A 25,130-nucleotide genomic window follows, 5' to 3' on the forward strand; every position below is an offset into this window, starting at 1 on the left:
ACGTTGCTCGCCATGCGGTAATTCATTGACAATATGAGGCAAGGTGAGCAATCTTTACATCTTATGTACATCTTATGACGGTCCACTGCAATTTCCTCGCCAGGCCAAACACTTTGCAGCTCACATCTCGGATCCCGATACGGCGCTCGTCCTGCAACCCGCCGGCTACTCGCCCCCAGCGAGACGTTGTTGCGACACGCTTGCATGTCGCTCTCCGTTGTCTGCACGTTGATCAACCTCCATCTGATCCATCGATTAGCCCCGATGGCATGTAGTGCAACAGGTGATAGGCATGCCGCTAGCCAATTGCAAGACTCTAAAGGGCTGTTGAGTGGCATCATACATATGGGCCGAAGGTTTCTGACTGACCAAGACCCCCGGCGTATTGTCGACCAAACGCACATCTACGCAGCACGATGCTCACCCGTGCGGTCTCGAATGAGCCGACTCAGTTGTTCCTTGATCCCCGGAGATGCTTATTACTGGTGCAGGTCTTCACACTCGTATCACAGTCGTGATAAACTCTGGCCCCCGAAAACAACACGTTGACGAGCTGCTGTTCAGTCACAATAATATACAATTCTAAGAGTAGTTCTCTGAAATGGCGAAGAAATCCGGCTTCGATTGTAGTCGCCTCGAAGGGCGGCATCGACCTCCATCCATATCATACATCCACAACCTACTAGGTAGTGCATATATCGCTCTTACTGCTGCCGCATTTCAGTCTCACGGCGTCGACTCTGTTTTTCCACCGGTGGCGCATTTGTCGATTTGGACTCCACTAGTAGTTTGAGCACATCTCTCCATACCCGACCCAGCGCTGCGCCCCTCCGCCGTAACATCGAAAGGTTCTTGACCGTGCGCTCCTCTGCCTCCATCATCCCCTCTAGCTGCAGGCCGGGAAAGACGTACGCGACGAACGCGGCGGGATCGCCTATTTTCTGGGCGGACGAATGCCCTATCTCCAGCATTCGGAGGCAGTGCGCTATCACGCGAAACGACGACAGCGAGGTTGTGCTCAAAGGTTGAAAGTCGATGATCGGCAGCGCGAGCATCCGCAAAAGTGCGGGCAGAGGCGCACGAACTCTGCAAGAGCTTGCAAGCTCACGAGGATCGCTCCGCCACCTGGGGAGTACTTGAGCGACGTCAACTTCGGCCAAACTATCGCGAAGCTGAGCAAGGTCTCGGGTGAGAACTGGCAGAGGCACTGGGAAGGAAAGGGTGAGCTCCTCGAAATCGTGCAGGTCCATGAGTGGCTGCACGACCGATTGCAAAGACGAGCTCGGCCGGACCACTCACTGCCTGAAGGGCAATCTCGGCAGAAGACGTCATCCTTCATCAACTTTGACCGAAACGGTGCGCAATAGGGAAAAGCGAGAGGCGAGCAGAATCGGTCCTCGTGACGATCCGCACCGCCTAGAAGCGTAATGTCGACTGAGTGCACGTCCGGAGACGTGACAACGTCAATGAAAGTTACGATACCCTCTTGCCTCCCTCTGACGAGTAGGTTCTGCAGGATAGGAAACCCTCACCAGGAGGACAAGTCCTCGGGCGATCAGGCCCCCAAAAGGCACTGGAATACCACCAATGGTTGTAGGGTACAGAAAATCCTGAGCTACCGTGAACTGTAACGATCTGTGTCAAAAGTGACTGTACGCAACTGTTTGCAAACAGTGATTAGTGCCAACGATAGCGGATGACTGATTCCGCAGGAATGGAACATCTGCTGCAGAGGCGCTTTCGTAGTAATGGTACCGAGCAGTCATGCGAAATGTCGACCTTCGGCGCAGAGGTTGTGAGACGCATAGTGCATCCCTGCGTATCTGATCGTCAAATCTTGAAGCCGACGGAGAAACGAACGTTAGGATTCCCCACTCGAAAGAATTGACCTGCGCCCAAACGAGAGTCCGAAGAAATGAGGCAGAACAAGGACTTCAGCGGTCAAGATGAGGGTGACAATTTACAAAGGGTCGGATGGGTCAAAGCTTTTGCCAGAGTGCTCCGCGCATCCCAATGATACACGCGCTTAATCTTGGGAGTGCATTGCGTCCACGTTTGCTCATGTGTAAATATCTTTTGCTACGAGGATCAAGTCGAAGGCATGCGTGAGATACATGACGATCAAACGCCGTATCGACATTACACCGTCGCCGTGATATGACAACGCAGAAATAATCGGAAGAAGGCACAACGTACGAAAATGCTCCTTCAAGTTTTCCGGAGCACACAGAAGACACAACATAAACGAAAACGACGTTCCATCCGATAAATCGTGACAAAGACACGGATATAGCCCCAAACCGACGACTAAGGACGTCTTTTAGGCATGGGCAAGGGACACTTCAGCAGTACGTGCGCTTACCTTTACCACGCATACTCGTCTTCGACATCCATACTGTTCTCTTCCTTTCGATAGGCCGCCAGCACCTGGAGCACGTTTTCCCAATCGAACTGTTCCGTCGTCCAACGTCTGGTATGTTCAGATCTATGCTCTTCATACTCCAAGCCGTCGTTCAAATCAAGAGCCGGGAAATATTTATGGAGGAAGCGTGCCACCGCATCGACGTCCTCGAGCGTAGAAAACGTGCGGTGCCCCAGGTCCAGCGTTTTAAGACTGTACGAAACCGGGGCAAACAGCGGCAAGGGAACGAGCAGCTTGAAGTCGACCGACGGCAGAGCGAGATTGGTCAAACTGGGGAAGAAACTCACGAAATCGACGAGGAACCTAGGATCAATCGTGGTGCCTCCGTCCACGAACTCGTACATTAAACGAAACGACGTGAGCTTGGACCAGCTCTGTCCAATCTCGACCAACGTGTCCGTCGATGGTGACAAGGGCTTGCGGAGAACGAGCTCGATGTCGCGCAGATCGCGTAAAGCCATGAGAGGCTGCATCGTGGCTGTGAACGCGTTTTCGGGATCCACCAGCTCGCCCTCGATCTCGATATCTGCGTCGAAATCGAGCTTCGCATAGACCAAGTCCTGCAGCTGCAGCTGCAGCACATGTAAACCGGGAAACTGTGCCGCTATAGTAGCGGTGCAACGTCTCCAAGGCCTAGAGAAGTCATTACTCCGTTCTTCACCGACCATGCGGAGTGTACGAAGATGAGGGGATGTGATGGCTTCCAGCAGCATGATGACATTTCGTAACGGCCCATTGGCAGTCAGCACCCGCAGAGAAGCGAAACCTCGGCGACAGACAAAATTCGCGCCCAGGGAATAAAGCTCGATTTTCAGAACTTGAAGTTCCTCAAGGGCCGACAGTGCCCGCATGAGATCAGCATCGCAGTATCTCGGGTCGATCTCGATGTTGGTGAGATGCCGGGAGGCTGTTATTGCTGCTAGGGAGATGGGATGGGGAATGCCGCTCGAGTAGAACGTCTTGAGCTGAGGGGCTTTCGCTGACACTGCGGTGAGCACAGATGAAAACGCGAGCTCAGGCCGTCCAAATCGTTGGCCCTCGCGCGATTGGGCCTTGTAATAGAGTGCCAGGTATTGGAGTGATGGCGAGACAAATGACAGGATGGTCGTATCGTAAGGAACGGCATGCACATAGTACAGACGCTGCAGAAACGGGAACAACGGTTGATCGCCATTCAACTCTGTCAACTTCATGAGCACGGCGTCCCGAGTGTCCGGGGATGGGCCACTGAAGAAGAATATCTTGTGTACTCGGTTCGCATAATAATGGAACCGTGCCCATCGCTGAGGAGTAATATCACTTTTCAGGTACTAAGCGAAAGAAGTCAGGGTGTCCAATGTCGACCGAGAAAGAATCAAAACTTACATATGAATGATCATCAACACGGAGGTCAATCAACGGCTCAGCAATTTCCACGGCTGGAAGTAGCCTCAACGCCGGCTGAATAGAGTCCAGCTCATCCCAAAGCACGTCTAATGCCGGGTCCAAAAAAGCGACGCAAACGCGCGCAGCGCCAGACAACGTTGTTCTATTAGCCTTGATGACCTCGACGGGGTCGTTGTGAGAACCAGAAGTCGGCGCGATATACTGAAATATTTCTCGGAGGATATCATACACTTGCAAGGCTCGATGTGGGGGCATTATGCGCTGTGCTCTCAAGAGGCGGCGTCGACTGATCACTCCTGAGCTGTACGCGAGCGCCATTGAGCGGCAACCCCTAAGTTGAGCCCCTTTTGTCACGGGACTTCACGTGCCTCGATTAGCGCAGATCGCGATGGTGAGATCGAGACAAGATCGAGGACTGACGTAGCCGTCACGCGCAATACGTTCGTACGTTCGTTTGTTCGTATAACAAGATAGAAGAACTCACAATATTATCACAAACCTTCATCGTATAGTTTCCTACACAACGCGATATAAAATCTCTCCAGGTCCATCTTCGTAGCCAAGTCACTACGGTCTGCCTGCTTCTCGGTCTTCTCTCGATCCGTTTTGCCCGCCGCCGATGAAGGAGCATCTCCACTCTCTTGCCCCGAGGAAGGTAGCAGACTGAATGACCGCTTCGACGGCACCTGCTCGATAATCCAGTCGAAGACAGCGGACACCTTGTCAGTCGACGACTTGACCACTTCGTCTGCCTCTGCCTTCCCCCCTTTACGCCTGTTTGCTCTTCTCTCTTCATGTGTTCGCTGGCTGATTCCCGCTGCGGCATCTTTTGCCGCTTCCTTCTCTTCCCTTTTCCACATGCGCACAAACTTGCGCCAATCCGCTACGCTCCAGCTTTCCTCCTCGTGTTTTCGGGCACTCTCCTCGGTCTTGGGCTTCGACCCGCCCTTCCCAATGTGCAGACCAGGCACAGATAGTATGTCTACGTCGATCCCGCGCGCACCGCGCACGTCCCAGTGGTCGCAGCCTTCCATGATGCCGAGAAACTCGCCCCACCTGGCGCTCTGCACGGTGACTAATGCATCGTTTCCCCACTCATCGGAGCGGTCCCACCGTGGATCATCCCGTAACCGCTCCCGCTCCTTCTCTTCGAAGCCGTCGAGTACCATTTTAGGCAGCCAGAGTGGATGCCATATGCTCAGGTTGGTAACGCGACCTGCCACACTGAAGTATTTGACAGATGGGTCATCTGGCGTGGCTGGATTAAACACGTTGTCAAGATATGCGGAAGTGAGGTTCGCGTAAGCAGGCGAATCAACGACGGAGAGTAGGAGCGTGGTAAACGAGGATGGAAGTGACGCGAACAAGAGCGATGACTTTGTGGAGTTAGATGGTGGTTTACTTGCTGACGCGTCATGGTCGTGTCTGTGCACATCCGCATCCTGCGGCGGCTTCTCTTCAGAAAATGCGTTTGTCTCCGAGGAATGTGCAGCAGACAAAGCGCGCTCCCTGTGACGGAGTCTGCCAATACCTGTGTTCTCCTGCAACGCGATGTTAGCAACGTCTCAGTAACTATATTTGACTACGTACTTCGCACCAATCCATAAATGGACTTCCGCGGTGAGGGGTCGCAATGCTCGTCAGCGACAAAGGCGTATATGCGGTAGGCTTGATGTGTGTGATCAAATGGCGGCAGTCGAGGCCGCCCATGGAATGGGCCATGAAGTTAATTCCTCTTCCATGAGCCTTTTCGCGCAGAAAGTGGTCCATGCTCTTTGCACGAGACTCGATTGACCCTGTACTGTGTGCAGGAGCCCATCAGTACGAGAGACAGTATCACTTTGGTAGTTTAGTACTTTCGTACCTCGGTACCGATGTAACGATGACCTCCGCACCTACTTTCTGCCTCAGAATGTTTAGAACGTTTGTCCAATAATGCATCTGGAGGATGGGAAACGCGGAGGGACCGCGCACGTCAAAGCCATAGAGGCCTACTACTGGTCGGCAACAAGCTGGTAGAGAATCAAGGCCAGCCACATACCATGGCAGAGAGCAATGGGATAGCGAGGTGTCCTCAGCGGGTCATACAACACGGGGCTACGTATCAGACGATGGATCTCATCTGTTGGCTGCTTCGGCGGTAAGTGGTGGTCGGGCAACGAATGCTCGCTCGTAGGTTCGACGCTCGCCGTAGGACGCGACTGCACATCGTCTAAGCTCGTAGCCTGGACGAACCCTCGATCTTTGCTGTACCAAGCCGGTCTGGGGAACGCACCCCACAACTTTGTCCGAGAGTCTGCGGTGGAGGTCGGGGTGGTGTCACCATCTAGCTGCAGTTTGCGACGGAAATAATGATGAGAGATGGACAGAGGGAACACCACATTCACAACCCTGCGGAAAAGTAGGGCCACCGGTGCAGGGAACCATACCGTATGCATGTCGGGAGGAGCAACGGAGGTTTGAGGACTCAGGAAATAATGCCACCTCTGCCTCGATCAGGTGATCCAGTCAGGTCATTTGCTTAAAGTATACAAATGATCGCCGAATTAACTTTTGTCGCGGGTCCACAGAATGTTATGTATCTAAATTGAAGTCTCATATTTTTCAGTACTTAGCTTCAAATATACAAACGCCACCGCCATATTATGGCTGAATTGTCCCTGATGTTGCAGGAACTTGAGTTCCTTCGAGGGGTGTAACCCAGGCTTAGGGTTTCAGCCCTAAACCAGGCAGTTATGTATACACCCTTGTTCTGATGATCGCTCCCTCAATTCTCTGTCACTCTTCTTGAAACTTGAGCAGAGAGTAGCAGATACACTTTAGAAAATTTCTGTCTGCTCAGAATTTCTGTTATATATTGTGGCCACAGATGACATTAAATTTTTGTTTTTGGTGTATAACCGAGCAGTTGATGACTGTACATACAGACCGTCACAAATATAATCTGGAATCCGTGCGTCGTCAACCCCATAGCTCAATATTCTATTCTCTTGGAGAGTTCCTCTATGTCTGATGGTTATAATAACTCTATTCTCAAGGGCACAGTAATATAGGACCCCCGCGAATCAACTAAGAGCTCCGATCCCGGCGACGACATTTCTCGGGGGTGGCCAACCACCCATTTTCGGGGGTTGAAGATCAAACATTTTGCCTCCGGCGGCCCATTTTTCGGGGATGGGTGCATCGGAGCTCTCAGTGGATTCGCGGGGGTCCTAGTAATATGGGGTGTTTTCATGCCAGACCTCTCAACATGCAACCTTCTGCCTTCAGCTGTAACTCAAATGCAATTTTGCAGTCGTTTCACCAGACTGCATGACCATTTCGGGAAATCCAGTCTCTCCACCGTCACATCTCTAATTAAATTAATTTGCCATGCGCACTACACCTATAGTTAGAGTGCCCTTCACCACCTCAATGGTGAAGACCTTCGAGAAGTTTACCACTCTGAAGATGATGTTCTCCTAAACAGAAGTCAAGGTGTCCAAAGGACACAAACTTGTGTTAAATAATGCTACCGTGGTGCTCTGAGTCGATCTCTGCACTGCACTTTCTTCAGGTTTGACACGCGCTTTGACGACATTGTAGATGCATATGCAACCGTTCTGCTGGGCCTATTTGATTATTAGAGCTATATTTTCCGCGCACTAGTATTGGCTGACCCTGTTCGTGTTTGCTTGGATACAGGTTGAATGTGGATCTTGACCACTCGTTCTAACTGTGGAGGAAGGTAGTCTCCCAAAGGCGGACTACAAAATCATCCCTATGAATGGGGGAGGGGACGGGAAGGAGGAAGGGTGCAATATTGTTGCCGATTCCCGTCGGGGATGGTGTGCGCTTCACCAACATCTGGCTGCAACAAACCAGTGGCCTGAAGAATTTCCAGATAAGTATCCCGCCGCCGCCTTCAAATCGTCTTGAATGGTTGCAGGCAACGGCTGAAGGGGCCAGACTTGAATTTCTCATTTATAATGGAATTATGGATCCCCCTACTCCCGCCTCGTCCCCACAAAGTGGTAGCCTAAACCCACTCGCGCATGAATTTGTTACCATTGTGTCGTCTTCGGTGGGCACAACCGCCGAAACATTCAGAAGCCGTGCGAATAGTAGACTTCCATGTTCGCTTTATCGAGAACAGGAACTATCCAGTGCGGTTGTAGCGGCGGACGCGGGCCCTCGGGAGGTGGGATCGGATATGAAGGACACGGGTCAATAATGTGCGGAGATATGACTACACAGCGATGTTGTGTCGGCAACATGTGCTCCACGTTCCTCTTTGCGTAGATACTCACTGGTCGTACAGCACCTTCCTTGCCTCCTTCTCGTCTTGCTATCCCCATAGTCATCTAGATGCGTCTGCGGGATTGTTCATGTACGTTCTCGAGCCACTCTATGTCAGTGATTCAGGCTAGTGCTCCTGAGGTGTGCCATCGCTCCTGTCGGGGACATGATCCCGCACCCAGCGCACCGTCTTATCCTTCGCATTCCACAGCGCGTCTAGCTGAGGCAATTGCCAACTGGCATCTGCACTCGGCGGAATGAGGGCGAGGGCGGCGAGGGAAAGATAAGTATGATATGGATCTGTGTGCAGACAGTGGAAAGGTCGTTGGAAGGTCAGAGCATGCAAACACGCGTACCTGAGCGTTCTCCTATAGCCTTTGCTATGCCCCCAAATTTGTGCTGACATTGAGCCAAGAACGACGCGAGAGCCTCAGAGTCTACCAGGTCACTAGCGCCAAGGATCTGTGGAACGCTTCGTTAATACCCGGATGTCGCTATAAACTAGAGAAACGTGCACGCATACACCGAGCGAAGCACCACACCAGAAGCAGTAGCATGCGTCTGCATCTTTGTTCGTCCGGCCGCGGAATCCTCCAGAGGCTGTCTGATTCTGGACGAGCCAGCGAACGGTGCGAGACCGCTCAGACGGAGTGACGCGCGATTCGCGTGGTGAAGAGGGTGTTGATGGCGCAAGGTGCAGCGACGCCAGAGCACAATACGTCGTTCCACCTGTGATCATCAGACGCTGACGTACCAGAAACGTGAAGATACGTTACCTAGGGCCTCTCCAAACGGCGTCTGACCGTATCCACCCTCATGGCTCTGTATTCTGGTTAAGTGAATGAAGCGACGAAAGGAACAATCCTCACGCTGCACTTTTTGATGTACTCGACAGCCCGGTCGATATCTATGCCAGACCAGTCGTCTAGCATGCTGCTGACCACAAATGCGCAGTAAACAGCCCGAAGGTCAGACTCAGCTCCGCTAGGCAGCGCAGAGAAGCTGGCAAGATGCCGTCAGCAAAATATTTCAGTGGTGCGTTGCCGCTAACCTGCCATCGTCTTGTTGACATGCTCGGAGAAACTTCAAGATACCTGGCCGGTCAAGCTTACTGAAGTCGTCTCGAAGAATGGCCAGAGAAAGAAGAGCGGTGTACGTCATGATTAGATGCGGAGTGTCGTATTCCGAATATTTACCCTGGATACAGACTGTAATTAAGTAGTTCGCATCTCTGTGACTGAGCATACCGGAATTTCTGCTGGTGTCATGTATGCGCATGGTCTGAAACCATTCCCGTAGTTTCCGCCTATAGATAGGGAAGGTCTGTCAAGGAGCAAGCAGGAAAGTGTAGAGACGGACTGGTGTACTGCTCCCAGATCCAGTCTTTCCAGAGCTGCCGTTCTGCGTCATTCGTCTTCACCTGCATAGTGTCAAGTACGTCCAAAATCCCAATGCAATAGAATACAAGGGCCATCCTGTCCGTTAATATTTTGTCAGGGACATGCAACCACAGTCCACAATCTGGCTGTACAGCCTACCGAGAGGACTCGAGTTCTATTAGCGAATCCGGAATTCCGGAAAGGCATATTTTGGCGTGCGCTGAATGACTGCTTCTAGCCAACCGAGGTAAAGGAATATATTCGGCCATTGTATAATCACTAGATCGAATGTAGGAAGACAAAGTGTGGTCTGAGAACGCCAGATCGGCGAGATCTTGTTACCTTTGAACACGTGGATATCATAACTTTGCAGAAGAACACTAAGTTACATCTATGGCCTGAGTGCCGATGGAAGTCATGAAACACAATAGGCAATGATATGATTTGAACAGTATGCCTTACAGATACAAGCGTATAATAGCTCGATGATGGAAAAGACATTGACAGAACCGGGCGAAAATCGAAGGAGAGTAAGAAACGAAGAACAAAAATGACAGGAAGGTGAGGAAGATGCAAGTGGGATGAAGGTGAATTGTTCATCCATGACTCTCCCCACCAATACACAAAACGTGGTTAGGCAGTGGGACAAACCAGTGAACAACTCGACTTTCCGTATGCGGTCTACAGTCCGTACTCACGGTGGCCTCATATCGCACCCATGCCCATCCCCTGGAACGCTCCTACCCTCTGCTGCGCGGGCTGAGCCTGCTGGTGCGGCTGCGGCGCACCCATCGGGACCTGCTGTCCCTGTTGGAACACTGGCTGCTTCTCCTCAAGGTCCGCGTACAACACGACCATCTCCTTCCGCGCCTTTTCCCAATTCTCCGGGTCCCAGTACGAGTATGAGCCCTGTTCACCGCCCATCACTTTCTGCGAAGGAGTGGTGCCCGTCTCCTTCGTTAACCACAGCCGTAACTCTTTGTGATACCGCCAATTACGGTTCCATCTGCAATAGCATAATTCAGTGAAGAATTATGGGTAGATCGCATGAGGACCTACAGCTCTTGCGCGGCTACTTCCTGCAGTACGTCTCGTGGAGAAGAGTAGAACATGAAAAACAGTGTCTCGTCACTGAAGGCCTGTGCCTTCTGTGGGCCTGGTGGTGGTGGCTGCACGTTGTAACATGCAGGTAGGTGGAAATCTGGCTCCACTGTGTGTGCTGCTGATGAGTCCGCCCATGGGGTGATGAAAGTCGAGTACAGGCTCCTAACGATAGAACTGATGAGCACAAACCCGTGAAGGGACTTACGCAAGGAGCGGATCCAATCTCACCCCGGGGTCTGCATATCGAGGCCCATCGTCCCCAGGTCGGTACCAACAGACAACAAGTTTTGATCCGGATCTGCACTCTTGATCATCGCTAGCAAACCCAGTAGCCCCCATCTGTCTGCGGGCGACATGAGTACTTGCTGCGCAGGGGTCTGTGGTACTGCACTCGACGCGTGCGCGGGGCCTTGTGATGGATGGTGAGCTGTGTCGCCCCCAGCAGTCCCGTTTCCAACGTAAGGCGTCTGCTGTGGTGCTGCTAGTGGTGCACCTGACTGCGTCTGCGTCTGTTGTTGCGCAAAGGATGCAGGAGGCGGTACACCCGGCGGGGCATTCAAATGAGGTTGTTGTGGTTGTTGCTGAGGGGGCTGCTGCTGCGAGGATGGAATATGATTTTGGTTGGCACCATTTGGTAACGTCGCGGGGAATGTGCTGGTCTGCTGAGTCGACGGGTTTGCATTCGGCGAGCTCCACGCTGCAGCTGCGGCAGCGTGGCTTCCTTGATTTAGCTTGAGTGCGTAATTCTGCAGATCGAGTCAGATTGTCGCGCAGTGCGGTTCTTGGAAGGCTTAAAAGCCTGAAGGAGAACGCACTCGTTGCTTATCCGCCGCATCAGACTGAAACCCTGGATGCACGTTCCTCGCCTGGCCCAGGTTTAACAGCCCAGGTTGCTGTTGCCCCGTTGGTATTGATGTCGGCGCACCGCCTGTTAGTGAGCCCAAGAGTGCTTGCCGATGTTGATCATTCTGCTGCTGGAATCCATTCAGACCCGGTGGATGGCTTTCTGCAGTTTGCTGTACTTGCTGGGGCTGCTGTGCGGATTGTGTCTGTCCTCCAAGCGCTGGAAAATCGTCTGGCGTGAAGTCCCTCGGCTGGATTGCCCCATTCCCCACCCCCGTTTGTGCACCACTGGCTCCGGCACCTAGTTGCACTCCTGTTCCTGCCTGACTCGCGTAACTCGTCGCATTCGCACTTGATGTCGCATTCGACTGATTCGCAGGCGTTGAACCTAGCGCGGGAAAGTCATTTGGGTCAAGGCCGACTTCGCTCGCAGACGACACTGATGGCGCAGTCCCCAAACTAGGAGGAGGGTTTTGCGTCAGATGCGGTGGGAGACTCGGTCCTGGAGTAGCGCCTGTCTGTGGGGGATGTGGAGTGTGCGACAGTGGCCCTGGCGTTTGCGATGTATGCTGCGCTTGAGGCTGCTGTGATTGCTGCTGCTGAAGAGCACCCCCACCAAAGGGGAAATTACCTTGACCTCGCTGCTGTAAAAAATTGGGTGACGGTTGTACCATGCTCTGCGCTGCGCGATGATTTGGCAGCGAAGGGTAGCCTGGCATCACATTTCGTGGTGGAATCCCATATCCTGGGCCGGGATATGGGCCCCGGAAGGGGGCACCGAGTGCAGGGTTCGGACCAAGGCTTGGAGGTCTTTGAGGGGGTTGACCTGGACGCGAAGTGAACAACTGCACAGCCTCGCGCGAGTCCCAGCGATTACCTGGACGATTCATAGCGTTCTTGTGCGCAAGAGGGTCAATGCTTGGTTGAAAAATGATACGCAGACGGTTGAGCGTAGTAGCTCGCTGTCCAGAGAGGTGGCGGGAAAGCTAGGGGAATAATTTACGGTTATTGTAGTCACGTAAACTACTGTATAACTCCCACAAATATCCTTGAATATCCTCCACCCTGAGGCCGTTTGTGAAAAACCATCGCTCTCCTTGTACACAAGCATCTCAACAGAGCCGGCATGCGTAGCCTGACATCTTAATTGTCCGAACTGAAAAGCGGATTGCGGCGAGGCATTGTGTTTTCCAGGTTCCGAGTGCAGTCATTGACCTCTGGGCGGACAACATATGGAGGTTCGTTCATTACCCGCACCTGCTCAATAGTACTAATGCGCGCTTAGGTTCTCAATCAACGGGCTGCTCTCCTGTCCAACTATGAGGTCCTCACTCTTCTGCGTGAACTAGAGAGCGACCATCTAGCTCGCACGAAGACTGCGCTGAGAATCAAGAAGGAGGAAGAGGCAGCCGGGAACCTCGCAACAAAGACTCAAGCCCCCGTGGAGGAGATATGTGAGAACCTGAGGACAATCGAGGTGGAGGTGAGTTTGTGCCCCTTCTCGAACAGGCGGATCCTCAATTTACGGCATCTCAGGCTATCCAGTATCTTTCCGCGGACTACCAGCCCACCTCGTCCCAAACAGATGCTGGCATTGTTCAGTTGACACGAGCCCTTTCCACGTATGAACTAACGAAAGCGGAGAAGCTGCAGATCGTGAATCTGGCACCGACGGAACCCGTAGAGCTCTATGTGGTATGCACAATGTCCTGGTCATTCAAGCTGGTCTGACTTCTCCGCACAGATTGTGGAAGAGCTCGAAGACCGTTTTGAAGACAAGATGGAAGAGATGCTTGGCAAAGTTCGTTCTTCTCTTACCGAGCCAGCCGTCGCAGCGATGAATGACCACGCACACGGAGGTCCGCGCACCAATGGTGACACTATGCACCGTGCTGCAGACGCACAGGTCTATGGGAAAGACGATGGGACATGGGACTACGACGAGAATGAAATGCTGTTCGATGACACAGGCGAAGGCCACGGTGTAGAAGGAGACTTGGATGTAGAAGATGATTAAGTCGCCGTATTCAAGACACGTCGGACGCGTTTACTCTGTTACACGCTGTCGCATTCTATTGCACAACATGATTTAGCGAGACTGTAGTGTAGTACCTTACAACTTGGCCGAAAGTCCGAGTGTCTATCAGGTATGTTGCAAACGAGTGTCACAGAAGAACGAGCGAGGGAATGGCAGCTGACGATACAGTGGGTTGATGGAGTGGGAGACGAGTCCTTGTGGGTCGGGGGTAGCGCAAAGAAAAATAGTTATCGCCTAGGGACAAAGATGGCCACCAGAACAATGAAGGGTATGTAGGTGAGGAATGACACGGCTGACATGACGCGACACCGAAAGCGCCAGGTCCTTGCATCTATAATCGTGTCATTGAAGAGCGGGTATGAGAGCAAAGCGCAGACATACCGTGTTCAACCTGCGGATTGTCGATCGTGACCGCTTTTTCCGAGTCGGTACCTCCGACCTCGCGTGTCTTGGGAATGGGGCTAAACGAGGCGATCCACCAGAGCGGGAACAGAATGAAGCCAATAAAGAAGCACCATGCCTGCAGCGGTGATCCTTCCTCATCCTGGGACCTGAACCGCAGCGCCCATTCCGTCGGCATTACCCTTGGGGGCTTCCGGGGATCATGCATGTGGTATGTGCTCGACATGCTCACGGACGGTGCATGCGGAGCAACGAGAGCGCTGATGGGGATGGATATCTCAGATATGCTGCGCCGTCGGTCGCGATCCGTAGCGGACTCCCCATAGTTGGACCTCATAGAAGCGGCTTTGGGCTGCATGCGCGAGAGACTCTGAGGAGGTCCACTGTTCCGGCTGGGCCACGATGATTGTTGCTGAACGGAGCCTGGTCTCGAAGGGGCGGGGGACGATGTCGGCGAAGATGAGAGCCGAGCGCGCTTACGGTGGTAGGAAGAGGGTGCACGCGAAACTTCAGATGTACGATGTGTGCCTGCAAAGCAAGCGTATGAGCAGCCTGACGTAAAACGATAAGAACACTCACGTTGACCTTCCTCGGGTATAACAAAAGTTGCATGATGGCTCCTCAACTCCGGAGGTGTCGTGTCGAGGTCTTCCGCCTTGCGCTTGCCTTTGCCGTTGGTAGGTGTCTCGAGGACAGACGTGAGTCCAGGTTCGCTTGCAGAACGCGTAGGTTTCAATGCAGATCGAACTCTGCCTTTGGGGGCAGGAGGGGTAAGAGGAGGAGGGATAGAAGGATGGAGTCGAGGAAAGGGGCCAGCCTCCTGGGTTTTTGAAGTAGATGCGATGGATGCGGGCATGCTCGTATGAGATGCACGCTTGCTGCGAGGCTTCTTCTTGGCAGAGCCACGAGCAGAATCACCTGTGCTCTTCTCCAACGTGTTCCGCGTCGTGGCGTCAACTCGTTCCAACATCCTGCTATCTTCCACGAGCAGAAGCTCCTGCTGATTCGGACCAGGGGTATATATGCGCGACCGTGATAAGGTACTGCTGGCGCCCTGGGACTCAGCCGCTGCAATGCGACGTTTTCAGCGGAAATCGACACATAGACGTAAACAATGCGTACCTGCTAATGGTGCAGACGACGGGGGCCACTGGGGGGAAAGATGAAGAGAGGGTATACGAGGAGACGAATGACAAGGACATGGCGTTTCTGACTGGGGGACCACATGGGGTACACGAGGACCGGCATCCTCCGGGAGCTGGCCGGCTCGGACGGCGCCGCGGCCGGCGACCTCCCCGAGGGAGAGCTTCAGAAAATGTTGAGTGACTTCAGCAGGCCATCCGTACTCGCTTGGAAGCTGCGAAGTAGACCCAATAGTGGCTTGATGAGCGCTCCAATCCGCACTGGAACGTCTCAGGGATAAAGAATTTGATCTATGGGTAGACAAGGAGGCCTGACGCTCCATGGACGAGCTCCGAAATACTCGTTCAAGTCTCGACAGGCTCGAATATTTGCGCAAGGGGCGGCCAGAGCCAAATGCATCTGTCGGCTGCCGTGAACGGAAGTATGTATCTCCACTGGTCTTGGAACGACGCCGTCGAGAGGGATAAGTATTTCCTACCGCTTTCAAGGAGTTGAGATGCGTACTGGAGGTTGCGTGGTAGTTCTTTCTGGACTGAGAGCGAGATAACAAGGTTGAGAGAAGTTCCGGGTGGTTCAAAGGAGGCAAAGGAGGCGAGAATGATGCTGCCATGGAACGATGACGAGACGATGTGCTTGTATGCCGTCGTGAGTGGCGGCCAAAAGTGCGAGGGGAGTCCGATCCTTGAGTTTCAGCAACCCCAACAGAATCGCTTACAGGGTGAGAACAGGACGATCTCGAAGAGTGAGGCGTAAGAGCTCGGGAATCTATACGGGGGCTCGGTGCAGAGTTATGATGGGAAGAACCGTGACTTGTAGCTGGTGGAGAGGGAGAATCGTCATCATCGGCAAGTTCAGAAGATTTTCGACTGGGAGAGGGCAGATCAGATTGACAAGGTATCGCATCCGAAGATGCCAATGCCGTGGATCCATGATAATTTGTCGATATACTAGGAGCTCTGCCAATCTGCGACCTACGGTCCCTCTTGCTGAGAGAGCGCCGCGGGCCATACAATTGCGCATCGTCTGGACGGGTGGCAGGTCCCGAAAAGTCATGTTGGCCGAGAATGGGAGAGGCAAGCGGTTTGTCTCTACCAAATGTGGACCATGGCGAGATAGATGCGAGCTGGGGTAACTGCGAGCGAGGATCTCCAGGCGTCATAGGGGAAGATTCTGTCACCAATTCGGAGACGCGAGGACTATCCTTGACAGAAGAAGCGAGGGGTGAGCTGGCATTATTTCGAGATCGATAAATAGAAGACGTGGATGATTCATGAGTTTGAGACCGAATAGTACCCACCCCAATTACCGATCTCTTTCTTGTACGTGGAGGCTTTAAACCTCGATGAGTCGACTCAGTCTCCGGACACGCCTCTAAGAGACTGGCTATGTCCTCCACAATCCGACGATTAACAGAGGGTATGAGCGGCTCATCATTAGGGGAGCTGAGAACATTAGCCGGTATCATTGATGAGACATGCATTGATGTAGAATGACTTGGATCTTGTGAAACATCTCCTGCAGAGTGGTGCGTCTTGCGACGTAGCCGTGCTAGTAGAGAGAGCATCTGCAGTTCGTTTCATGAGGCAAATTTTCAGCTATCTAGAACGTCAATCTTGTATGCTCACCTTCCCTGTCTCGGTTCTCTTTGGGCTGCCTGGAACAGATTGCCCGACTCGCTCCCTGGGAGGTGTAGGACAAGTCTCAACTCACCGCAGCCTTTCGACCACGTTCAGTGCAAGTCACACAAGCTGTCAGAAGGGTTTGAAATCAGTAGTCCAGGCTGTTGTCGAGTGGAAAGTCACCATAACATATTGGAATCATGACGGTGTCCGTCAACGGTCGGGCACTTCAACTGCAACTCCCATATCAAGACCAAATTCGCCCGATAAGGAAGGATCGTTCCATTTTCGGAGTCCGACCTCCCGCAGCCGTCGTACACGCGCAAATGTTCAATTTTCACCTTGTGGAGGTCTACACCAAAAAGTGTAACGTAAGAAGCCCATAGATAGAGAATGAATGACGGAGGTGAGGTTCAAGTCCGTTTCGAACGTTTCTACGGTTATCGGCCTGGAGGAAATCAAAAATAATGTTTTTGCTGGAATTTCGTCCGATAAGTGGTCCGATGGTTGCGCCGAAGACATCACGAACAATCTGTTCAGTGTCACCACCGTCTCCGTCCCCGAGCAACACTCTGCTCACCATGGATCGTCTGGAGTCCCTCACGAATACGCTCTCGCAGATTACGATGTATGACATCAAGAGCATGTACAATCAGGTGGGTACTGCCAGTGGGCGGTGCTTCTCTGGAGCGATCATGACCGACGCCGCGCTGTTCAGGCGAAGAATGTTGTCTTCAACGTTAGCGAGATGGAAGCGAAAGTTAGGGAAGCCACCAATGATGATCCTTGGTGAGTTGCCTGATTCCGGAATATGAGATGCGAGAATGATAGGAGTTGTAGGGGTGCAAGCTCCACGTTGATGCAAGACATTGCTCAAGGGTATGTTTCACGTCCACAGAGTATGTATAGGGATGCGTTTGACTCCGTGCGTCGATGTGCAGGACCTACAATTTGTAAGCCCATCTCCTCACGGCGTCCTTCCATAATGCTAATTACATGCAGTCAAAACTTCAACGAGGTTATGCCAGCTATCTACGCACGGTTCATGGAGAAGGAGGCGAAGCAATGGCGGCAGATCTACAAGGTACGCGACAAGGCGACATCCTTTCATGACACCAACCATACAGGCAGGCACTTCAACTGCTCGAGTATCTCGTGAAGAATGGTAGTGAGCGGGTAGTTGACGATGCCCGTTCACACGTAGCTACTATCAAAATGCTCCGGAACTTCTATTATATCGACGATAAGGGTAAAGATCAGGGTCTAAATGGTGAGCTACCCACTAGTATTGGCGATGAGCCTGTTCTCAAGGGACTTGTTGCGTCATGCCAGTCCGGAATAGGTCGCGCGAACTGGTGGATCTACTGAGTGATGTCGAAAAGATTCGAACTGAAAGACGAAAAGCCAAGGCGAACAAACACAAATACATCGGGTCAGGAAATGATGCGATGAGCTTTAGTTCAGGTGGAAGTCGCTATGGTGGTTTTGGCAGCGATAGTGTAGGCTATGGAGGAGGTGGGAGCTACGGCGGTGACGGGGACTACAGTACCCGAGGTCTGACCCGTCTTCGTCACTCAATCATGCGCAGGTCTGATCTGGTTTGACAGATTATGGGGATAGCTATTCTGGTTCAGGCAGCGGGAATGGTGGCTTTAGGGATAACAACACAAGAAGATTCCAGGAATATGATGCCGGAGATGACGAGATTCCACCGAGAAGGTCGAACTCACTTTCACGGTCATCTACAGCCTCCGCCGCGAGTCCACGACGCGCTTCTACACTCCCTACTCCTACTGCGACTTCGCCCGCAGTGCCCAAAGTATTTGCGCCTGCGCAGAACATTGATTTGCTCGGAATGGACGATGATGCCTTTGGTGCCCCAGCTAGCAACCCCGGAATGGCCACGAACAAAGCATTACCTACTGTGACCCATGCAGCGGGGGAGGGTATGTCAGTCTTGATATAACCGACTTTCATTTTCTGACGGCCTTCTCCAGGTGACGACGAATTTAACGATTTTCAGACTGCCCCCCCTTCTGCGAGTGTTAGCAACAGCAACAATCTTTCTTTCGTCGCGAGTTCAGGCCCATCGCAAGCGCCGAAGCCTTTCACTCCTGCCATTCAGCAGCATGCGCGAACGTTGTCCATGGGTTCTCCGATGCAGCCGTCGATGAATGTCATGACGTCTATGAGTGCCATGCAGCCCATGAATACCATGCAGCGTATGACCTCGCCGATTCAGCCGGTGAATATGTTCGGAAACAGCGGATACAACACTTCGTCCGCTCCAGCCTCTGCTGCCCGAACACCCTACATGTCACCTACCGCGGCGCCTCTGCAGAACCCCATGTCCCCAGCACAGCGCGCCATGACACCTACCCAAGCTGTCCGGGCGTCGGCGACTTCACCGTCCATCGGTGGGACGACGAAGCCAGCTGCTAGCGCCAACTTCGACGACCTGTGGACTATGTCGCTGGGCTCAAAAGCAACCACCAGCAATCCCGCGGCAAGTCCTACTGCTCCGAAGTCGATCAAGGACTTGGAGAAAGAGAAAGCACAGACAGGTATTTGGGGAGCTGGGCAGAGTAGGCCGCCAATGGGTGCTGGCTTCGGCTCGTTCAGCAGTGCTGGCGCTCCTGCTCCTGCTGCAGCCTCTTCCTCGCAGGGTGGAGGTCTGGACGATCTGTTGTTCTGAAGAGCTACAACGATGTCTTTCTTCCATGCTTGTGTTAGAAGGTCGCATGATTACCTACCGGTATGGTTATGTAGGCACTTCCTATGATGAACAGGGCGCAGTACATGTAGGTCTGGCAAAATGTTCCCTCCTTAATACATTGTTGCTGTCAGCTGAGTGCGGTTGGAGATAAATATTTGTGACGCGCTGACAGTCGCGATGGACAGTATCTATCCTCGGCTGCGACGGCGGTGCCTGTCTCAGCTAGCGCTGTTCAACGTCTACCACCATGATGCTCTCGATATCCGGTGATGCATCAACGACACAGAGCTTCGATAATGAACTACGAGCATGTGGACCCTTCACGCCGCTCAAGTTCATTGGCAGGTCACAGCTGCCGCGCCTTCGCCCCGTGAGTAACTCTGTCGACAGATTTAGAGACGACCGTCCTGATAGAGATTCACGGGGAGACATGTCTAATCTAGGCGATGCCCTCCGACGTGTCCGCTGTCTCATCGCCTGGTGGTCCGAGTCGAAAGCCCACGCGTGAGAGATCATTGTAGCGTTTGATGGTTTTCCCTCCCGGAAGACCTACAAGAGCTTGAGTGCGGTCTTCTTGAACTCTGCGTGTGCCCCTGTCCAGTGTGCAGCTCTTGCCCTCCATGAAGCTGGCCTGCATCGCTGCTGCCTTGACCGCCACTTTCGCTCCGGTGCGAGCTATCTGGCCGTTGCCCCAGAGCCTCACGAACGGTTCCACGGCGCTGCGCCTATCGTACGGCTTCCATATTGTTGCGGACTTCCCGCATGCAGCGTCAGACGTGTACGATGCCATCGAGCGCACAAAGACTTACCTCTTCACGGATAACCTCGAGCGGCTCGTCGTGGGACGCGGTTCTGGCGATGTCAGCTCTTTTGAGACGTCGCAATACTTGAACCAGTTGCAGCTCTCGCTCGCGCCTGGTTCGTCCGTGCTCTCTATCACCGAGGAGGCTCAGAAACCGCTTGATGAACGGGACGAGGCGTATAACTTGACTGTGCCAAGTGATGGTTCTCCAGCTACGATCACGGCTACTTCGACACTCGGGCTGTTCAGAGGTCTGACGACATTTACGCAATTGTGGTATACCTACGATGGCACCATCTATACGCTGTCTACTCCTCTACAGATCGAAGACTATCCTGCATATGTACGTGGTTCGCCTAGTACTCTGCTTTTGATTCTTATAGTATGGCACTCAGCCATACCGCGGTTTATTGCTTGACACCGCTCGTAACTAGTGCGTGTTCTCAATTGCTCATTCGAGATGTATGCTTAACTTGGATAAGTTTCCCCGTGTCCGATATTTTGCGTACGTTGGATGCTGCAGAATTGGTCAAGGTTTGTCGCTTCCGGCTGGCATGGTTGCATCACCAACTCACAGTTACCTTAGATCAACCAGTTCCACTGGCATGTAGTCGACAGCCAGAGTTTCCCGCTCATTATTCCTGGCTTCGAAGAGCTTGCAACCTACGGTGCTTATTCCGCATCGATGGTATATACCCCAGCAGACGTGGCGAACATTATCTCATACGCTGGCGCAGTGAGTTGTTCAAGCTGGTTTATAGAACTTGGCATCCCTGACTGGATGACTTGCAGCGCGGTATCGATGTCATGGTCGAAATTGATACTCCTGGCCATACTGCGGTTATCGCTGATGCTCACCCGGACTTCGTTGCGTGCAACCAGGCCACCCCTTGGGCTTCATACGCAAATGGTTGGTATCTCACTTCGCTTGGCTGAATTTTCTATTCACATGAACACGCAGAGCCTCCCGCTGGTCAACTACGATTTACGAACGAGACAGTCGCGCAATGGACGGCCTCGCTCTTCGCAGAGGTCGCCAAGATGTTCCCATCTTCCATCATCAGCACAGGTGGAGATGAGATCAACATGCCATGTTACAACGATGATTATGAGACGCAGCTGGACCTTAATACGACTGCACGCACGTTCAACGATGCTCTGGCCAACTTTACGGCGGCGACACACGATGTCATCTATGCCGCTGGCAAAACGCCTGCGGTCTGGGAAGGTTGGCGAGGGGTATTGTTTGTGGGGAATGGCGGCTGATTATTTCTGTTCCAGAACAAATTTTGAACTACAACTTATCACTTCCGACTAATACTTACGTCCTGTGAGTAACGCTCTACTAGGGTACATAAGCCCGTTCTGAGCGCACACCTTTAGGGTCTGGATTTCCTCCGACGATGTGCTCGCTGTCGCAGAGAAAGGATATCCGATCATTCATGCAGCTTCGAACTACTTCTATCTTGTCGGTATATGTGCTGTTCTTGTTGCGCGTATCTGACTGACTGGCCTTTTGTATAGGACTGTGGAGGTGGCGGATGGGTAGGAGATTACCCGGCTGGGTTTGTAGCCATTGTCTTTCACGTTTGTCTGCTCTGACAGTGTTTGCTCGTTAAACAGCAACAGCTGGTGCGATCCATTCAAAACCTGGCAATACTCTTATTCGTTCGACCCCATTGCAAACCTCACGGCTGAACAAGCCAAGCTTGTGAAAGGCGGTAGGGCCATTTCCATATCTCTGCCAACCCCCCGTCGTTGATTTTGGTATCCATGCGTTCAGGTCAGCAAAACCTGTGGACTGAACAGTCGAGCCCATCCAACTTGGACCCCGTCGTTTGGCCTCGCGCTGCGTCCTCGGCGGAGCTCTTCTGGAGTGGGCCGTTTGGCAATGTTGACTTGGCGCTGCCTCGCCTGCACGAAGTCTCGTTCCGTATGCAGCAGCGCGGTATCCACACCATTCCGCTGCAACCCCTCTGGTGTGCGCTGAGGCCCTACGCCTGTGACCTTACAGCGTGACGTGGATATTTCTATCCCATAGCGGATTGTGATGGACTTATGGACCTTTCCCGAACTCTTGGTTTAGTTCAGACCGGGACTTTGAATGCATATTTTCGGTTGCTTTGCTCATAGGATAGACCATTGACACTACTAGTTCTGGTGTCCTTGAAGTTGGAGGAGTTCTAATCAGAAGCATTCTCTGCTCTGTCGCGATTCTACAGTCACATACATTTGGTCCCCGAGCTGTAAGGCGTCTAACGCGTCGCGGTCACGTGACCGTGGCGAAAGGACGTCCGAATTTCACCCGAGACTCCAAGCGTTCGCCCACCATGTGGACCTTCGCAATGCCGGCTGTGCCCTCGGAAGCTGTAACTGTGTCCATGGTGAGTCGACGGCATATATAAATTGGGATGCTGCTGATAACAAACTCCAGTCTAATTTAGGACAGTGATGGCCTTCGAACAGCGGTCATGAGTCTAGGTTCTCTGACTCGCGAGTACACGCGATGAGAGATTATGTCGATTGGATTTACGAACAGGTTTAAGGTAGTAAAGAATAAGAATGCTATCTCCTGGAGCACGGATTGAGTGTCAGCCTCTTTCCAGAACCCACCATGAAGGTCCTCGCAGCTGCAGCGCTAGTGGCCTCTCTTGCGCCAGTGTACGCCCTCTGGCCTCTGCCTCAGAGCGTGGTGAACGGCTCGAGTGCGGTTCGCTTATCGTACGGGCTCGCTATTACCACTAATATCCCTGATGTGCCCGATGACGTGTACGATGCTATCGAGCGTGTCAAGACGTACCTCTTCACGGACGACCTCGGGCGCCTCATTGTCGGGCGGGGAGCTAGTGATGTCGGCGCCTTAGAGAGCTCAAAGTATTTATCTGAGTTGACTTTGTCGCTCGTGCCTGGATCTTCAGTACTCTCTATCACCGAGGAGGCGCAGAAGGCGCTCGAAGAGAGGGATGAGGCTTACAACTTGACTCTCCCTTGCGATGGCTCGCCGGCGACGATCACGGCTACCTCGACGCTTGGGCTCTTCCGAGGACTGACTACGTTCAGCCAACTATGGTACACTTACAATGGCACGATCTACACGCTTTCCACGCCTATGCAGATAGCAGATTACCCTGCGTTTGTTAGTACACGTACACGGTACATTCCTTTCGGTCGCTCACCATGAAATGTCCAGCCCTATCGCGGTCTTCTGCTCGACACTGCGCGAAACTAGTACGTACTTTCACCTTCTACGGTGTTTTGACTGCTTATGTCAACCGTCCATCAGCTTCCCAGTGTCTGACATTTTGCGCACTCTCGATGCCGCTGAACTAGTCAAGGTCTGCCTCATCCCTCGAAATTCTACTTATATGTCACAGTTGTTGTAGATCAACCAATTCCATTGGCATGTCGTCGACAGCCAGAGCTTCTCGTTGCAAATTCCAGGATACATGGAACTCTCCACTTACGGAGCGTATGCTCCGTCAATGGTGTACACTCCGCAAGACGTTGCAGATATCGTTACATATGCTGGTGCAGTAAGTTCGTGTTAAAGGTGTCAGATGCGGTGATTTGCTCACATACGGATGCTAGCGCGGGATCGATGTCATGGTGGAGATCGACACCCCGGGACACACAGCAGCCATCGCAGATGCCCATCCTGACTTCGTCGCCTGCAACCAGGCTCACCCTTGGGCTACCTATGCCGCTGGTTTGCTCACATCCTAGTTTCTCTTGCATTCACTCCCTGACAGCCACCTTGCCAGAGCCCCCAGCAGGCCAACTGCGCTTCACGAACGCTACTGTAGCGAACTGGACTGCAGGGCTCTTCATGCAGGTCGCAAAGATGTTCCCGTCGACGATAGTCAGCACTGGCGGTGACGAGATCAACATGCCGTGTTTCGACGACGATTACGAGACACAGCTCGACCTCAATATGACTGGTTTGTCGTTCAATGACGCGCTCAGTGACTTCACTGCGCAGACCCATGGTGCGCTGATAGCGGCAGGCAAGACACCCGCAGTCTGGGAAGGTGAGCCAGATTCTGTATTTTCATTTTCAGGAAAGTTGGGCCGAAATATGATGCAGAACAGGTTCTGGACTACAATCTGACCCTTTCTAACAACACGTTTGTTCTGTGAGCTTGCGCCTTCTGCCTATCCGGTTTGTGGTGTTGACTGAGTTGGCCACATAGGGTCTGGATATCCTCAGACGATGTTCAAGCTGTAGTCGAGAAGGGATTCCGGGTCATACATGCCGCATCGAACTACTTTTATCTGGTCGTTATCACATTACCATGCACCGGCTCCGCCTGTCTCTGACCTTTCTGTTCGTCAGGACTGCGGCGCTGGCGAATGGATAGGTGCCGACCCGTCTGGGTGCGTATTATGCCTAGTCCACGCAATCAATTATTTCTGACCCTGTATACTTCACAAACAGCAACAGCTGGTGCGATCCCTTCAAAACCTGGCAATATGCGTACACATTCGACCCCGTCGCCAACCTCACCGCAGAACAAGCCAAGCTGATCATGGGCGGTGAGTCTTCCGCTCTTGCTGCATCCATCATATCTTGACTGTTGTGTATGCAGGCCAGCAGAACCTTTGGACCGAACAATCGAGTCCGTCGAACCTCGATCCGATTGTATGGCCTCGCGCGGCCGTCTCTGCAGAAGTTTTCTGGTCCGGAGCAGGCGGAGACGGTGACTCTGCTCTCCCCCGCCTGCACGAGGTCTCATTCCGCATGCAGCAGCGCGGCATCCGCACGATCCCACTGCAGCCGCTTTGGTGCGCGCTGCGGCCTTACGAGTGTGATCTTACCGCGTGACTCGTATTGGACCGGGGCCAAACGTCATGTTGATGGAAGCTGGTAGAACTATGTCGAAGAATGCATATTGGATTGGACTTTTCGCGGCTCGTCATTCCTCCGCCACGCTCAGGGAGACGCGTCGGTGGCGTTCAATACACGCGTCTCGGTTCACATGACACGCCTTAGTACTCACG

At 52.8% G+C, this 25,130-nt stretch overlaps 10 protein-coding genes across 10 annotated transcripts; 4 read left to right on the plus strand and 6 right to left on the minus strand.

Moving 5' to 3' along the window:
* Positions 1–704: 704 nt before the first annotated feature.
* On the minus strand, positions 705–1,250 carry SCP_0702780 (hypothetical protein; the record flags this gene model as incomplete). Its single annotated transcript, XM_027760204.1, has 1 exon — positions 705–1,250. One exon carries the CDS (start codon positions 1,248–1,250, stop codon positions 705–707), a length of 546 nt encoding a protein of 181 aa, XP_027616005.1.
* A 1,114-nt stretch (positions 1,251–2,364) lies between these two features.
* SCP_0702790 (hypothetical protein) lies at positions 2,365–4,063 on the minus strand (the record flags this gene model as incomplete). Its single annotated transcript, XM_027760205.1, has 2 exons — positions 2,365–3,732; positions 3,788–4,063. 2 exons carry the CDS (start codon positions 4,061–4,063, stop codon positions 2,365–2,367), a joined length of 1,644 nt encoding a protein of 547 aa, XP_027616006.1.
* A 236-nt stretch (positions 4,064–4,299) lies between these two features.
* On the minus strand, positions 4,300–6,246 carry SCP_0702800 (hypothetical protein; the record flags this gene model as incomplete). The annotated part of the gene is made up of 4 exons (XM_027760206.1): positions 4,300–5,349; positions 5,399–5,609; positions 5,673–5,799; positions 5,850–6,246. 4 exons carry the CDS (start codon positions 6,244–6,246, stop codon positions 4,300–4,302), a joined length of 1,785 nt encoding a protein of 594 aa, XP_027616007.1.
* Positions 6,247–8,213: 1,967 nt separating this feature from the next.
* Positions 8,214–9,512, minus strand: SCP_0702810 (Geranylgeranyl transferase type-1 subunit beta; the record flags this gene model as incomplete). The annotated part of the gene is made up of 8 exons (XM_027760207.1): positions 8,214–8,386; positions 8,443–8,548; positions 8,610–8,815; positions 8,863–8,908; positions 8,956–9,088; positions 9,138–9,283; positions 9,334–9,392; positions 9,446–9,512. The coding sequence occupies 8 exons, from the start codon at positions 9,510–9,512 to the stop codon at positions 8,214–8,216; spliced, it is 936 nt and encodes a 311-aa protein (XP_027616008.1).
* A 658-nt stretch (positions 9,513–10,170) lies between these two features.
* Positions 10,171–12,302, minus strand: SCP_0702820 (hypothetical protein; the record flags this gene model as incomplete). The annotated part of the gene is made up of 5 exons (XM_027760208.1): positions 10,171–10,471; positions 10,525–10,731; positions 10,798–11,315; positions 11,385–12,238; positions 12,290–12,302. The coding sequence occupies 5 exons, from the start codon at positions 12,300–12,302 to the stop codon at positions 10,171–10,173; spliced, it is 1,893 nt and encodes a 630-aa protein (XP_027616009.1).
* A 342-nt stretch (positions 12,303–12,644) lies between these two features.
* SCP_0702830 (DNA-directed RNA polymerase III subunit RPC9) lies at positions 12,645–13,429 on the plus strand (the record flags this gene model as incomplete). Its single annotated transcript, XM_027760209.1, has 4 exons — positions 12,645–12,650; positions 12,698–12,895; positions 12,949–13,107; positions 13,157–13,429. The coding sequence occupies 4 exons, from the start codon at positions 12,645–12,647 to the stop codon at positions 13,427–13,429; spliced, it is 636 nt and encodes a 211-aa protein (XP_027616010.1).
* Positions 13,430–13,677: 248 nt separating this feature from the next.
* SCP_0702840 (predicted protein) lies at positions 13,678–16,154 on the minus strand (the record flags this gene model as incomplete). Its single annotated transcript, XM_027760210.1, has 4 exons — positions 13,678–13,781; positions 13,832–14,380; positions 14,432–14,920; positions 14,975–16,154. 4 exons carry the CDS (start codon positions 16,152–16,154, stop codon positions 13,678–13,680), a joined length of 2,322 nt encoding a protein of 773 aa, XP_027616011.1.
* Positions 16,155–17,195: 1,041 nt separating this feature from the next.
* On the plus strand, positions 17,196–19,309 carry SCP_0702850 (ENTH domain-containing protein; the record flags this gene model as incomplete). The annotated part of the gene is made up of 9 exons (XM_027760211.1): positions 17,196–17,270; positions 17,333–17,403; positions 17,455–17,493; positions 17,556–17,567; positions 17,617–17,698; positions 17,746–17,884; positions 17,947–18,168; positions 18,222–18,560; positions 18,612–19,309. 9 exons carry the CDS (start codon positions 17,196–17,198, stop codon positions 19,307–19,309), a joined length of 1,677 nt encoding a protein of 558 aa, XP_027616012.1.
* Positions 19,310–19,950: 641 nt separating this feature from the next.
* On the plus strand, positions 19,951–22,151 carry SCP_0702860 (Beta-hexosaminidase; the record flags this gene model as incomplete). Its single annotated transcript, XM_027760212.1, has 11 exons — positions 19,951–20,475; positions 20,528–20,565; positions 20,615–20,666; positions 20,719–20,868; positions 20,925–21,042; positions 21,094–21,360; positions 21,414–21,462; positions 21,516–21,600; positions 21,657–21,697; positions 21,756–21,853; positions 21,916–22,151. 11 exons carry the CDS (start codon positions 19,951–19,953, stop codon positions 22,149–22,151), a joined length of 1,659 nt encoding a protein of 552 aa, XP_027616013.1.
* A 595-nt stretch (positions 22,152–22,746) lies between these two features.
* Positions 22,747–24,954, plus strand: SCP_0702870 (Beta-hexosaminidase; the record flags this gene model as incomplete). The annotated part of the gene is made up of 11 exons (XM_027760213.1): positions 22,747–23,268; positions 23,323–23,360; positions 23,416–23,467; positions 23,516–23,665; positions 23,721–23,838; positions 23,894–24,160; positions 24,217–24,265; positions 24,323–24,407; positions 24,466–24,506; positions 24,568–24,665; positions 24,719–24,954. The coding sequence occupies 11 exons, from the start codon at positions 22,747–22,749 to the stop codon at positions 24,952–24,954; spliced, it is 1,656 nt and encodes a 551-aa protein (XP_027616014.1).
* Between the last annotated feature and the right edge of the window lie 176 nt (positions 24,955–25,130).

This window comes from Sparassis crispa (assembly GCF_003851025.1).
Source record: "Sparassis crispa DNA, contig_000006F, whole genome shotgun sequence".
In the NCBI taxonomy this organism is placed as follows: Eukaryota; Fungi; Basidiomycota; class Agaricomycetes; order Polyporales; family Sparassidaceae; genus Sparassis; species Sparassis crispa.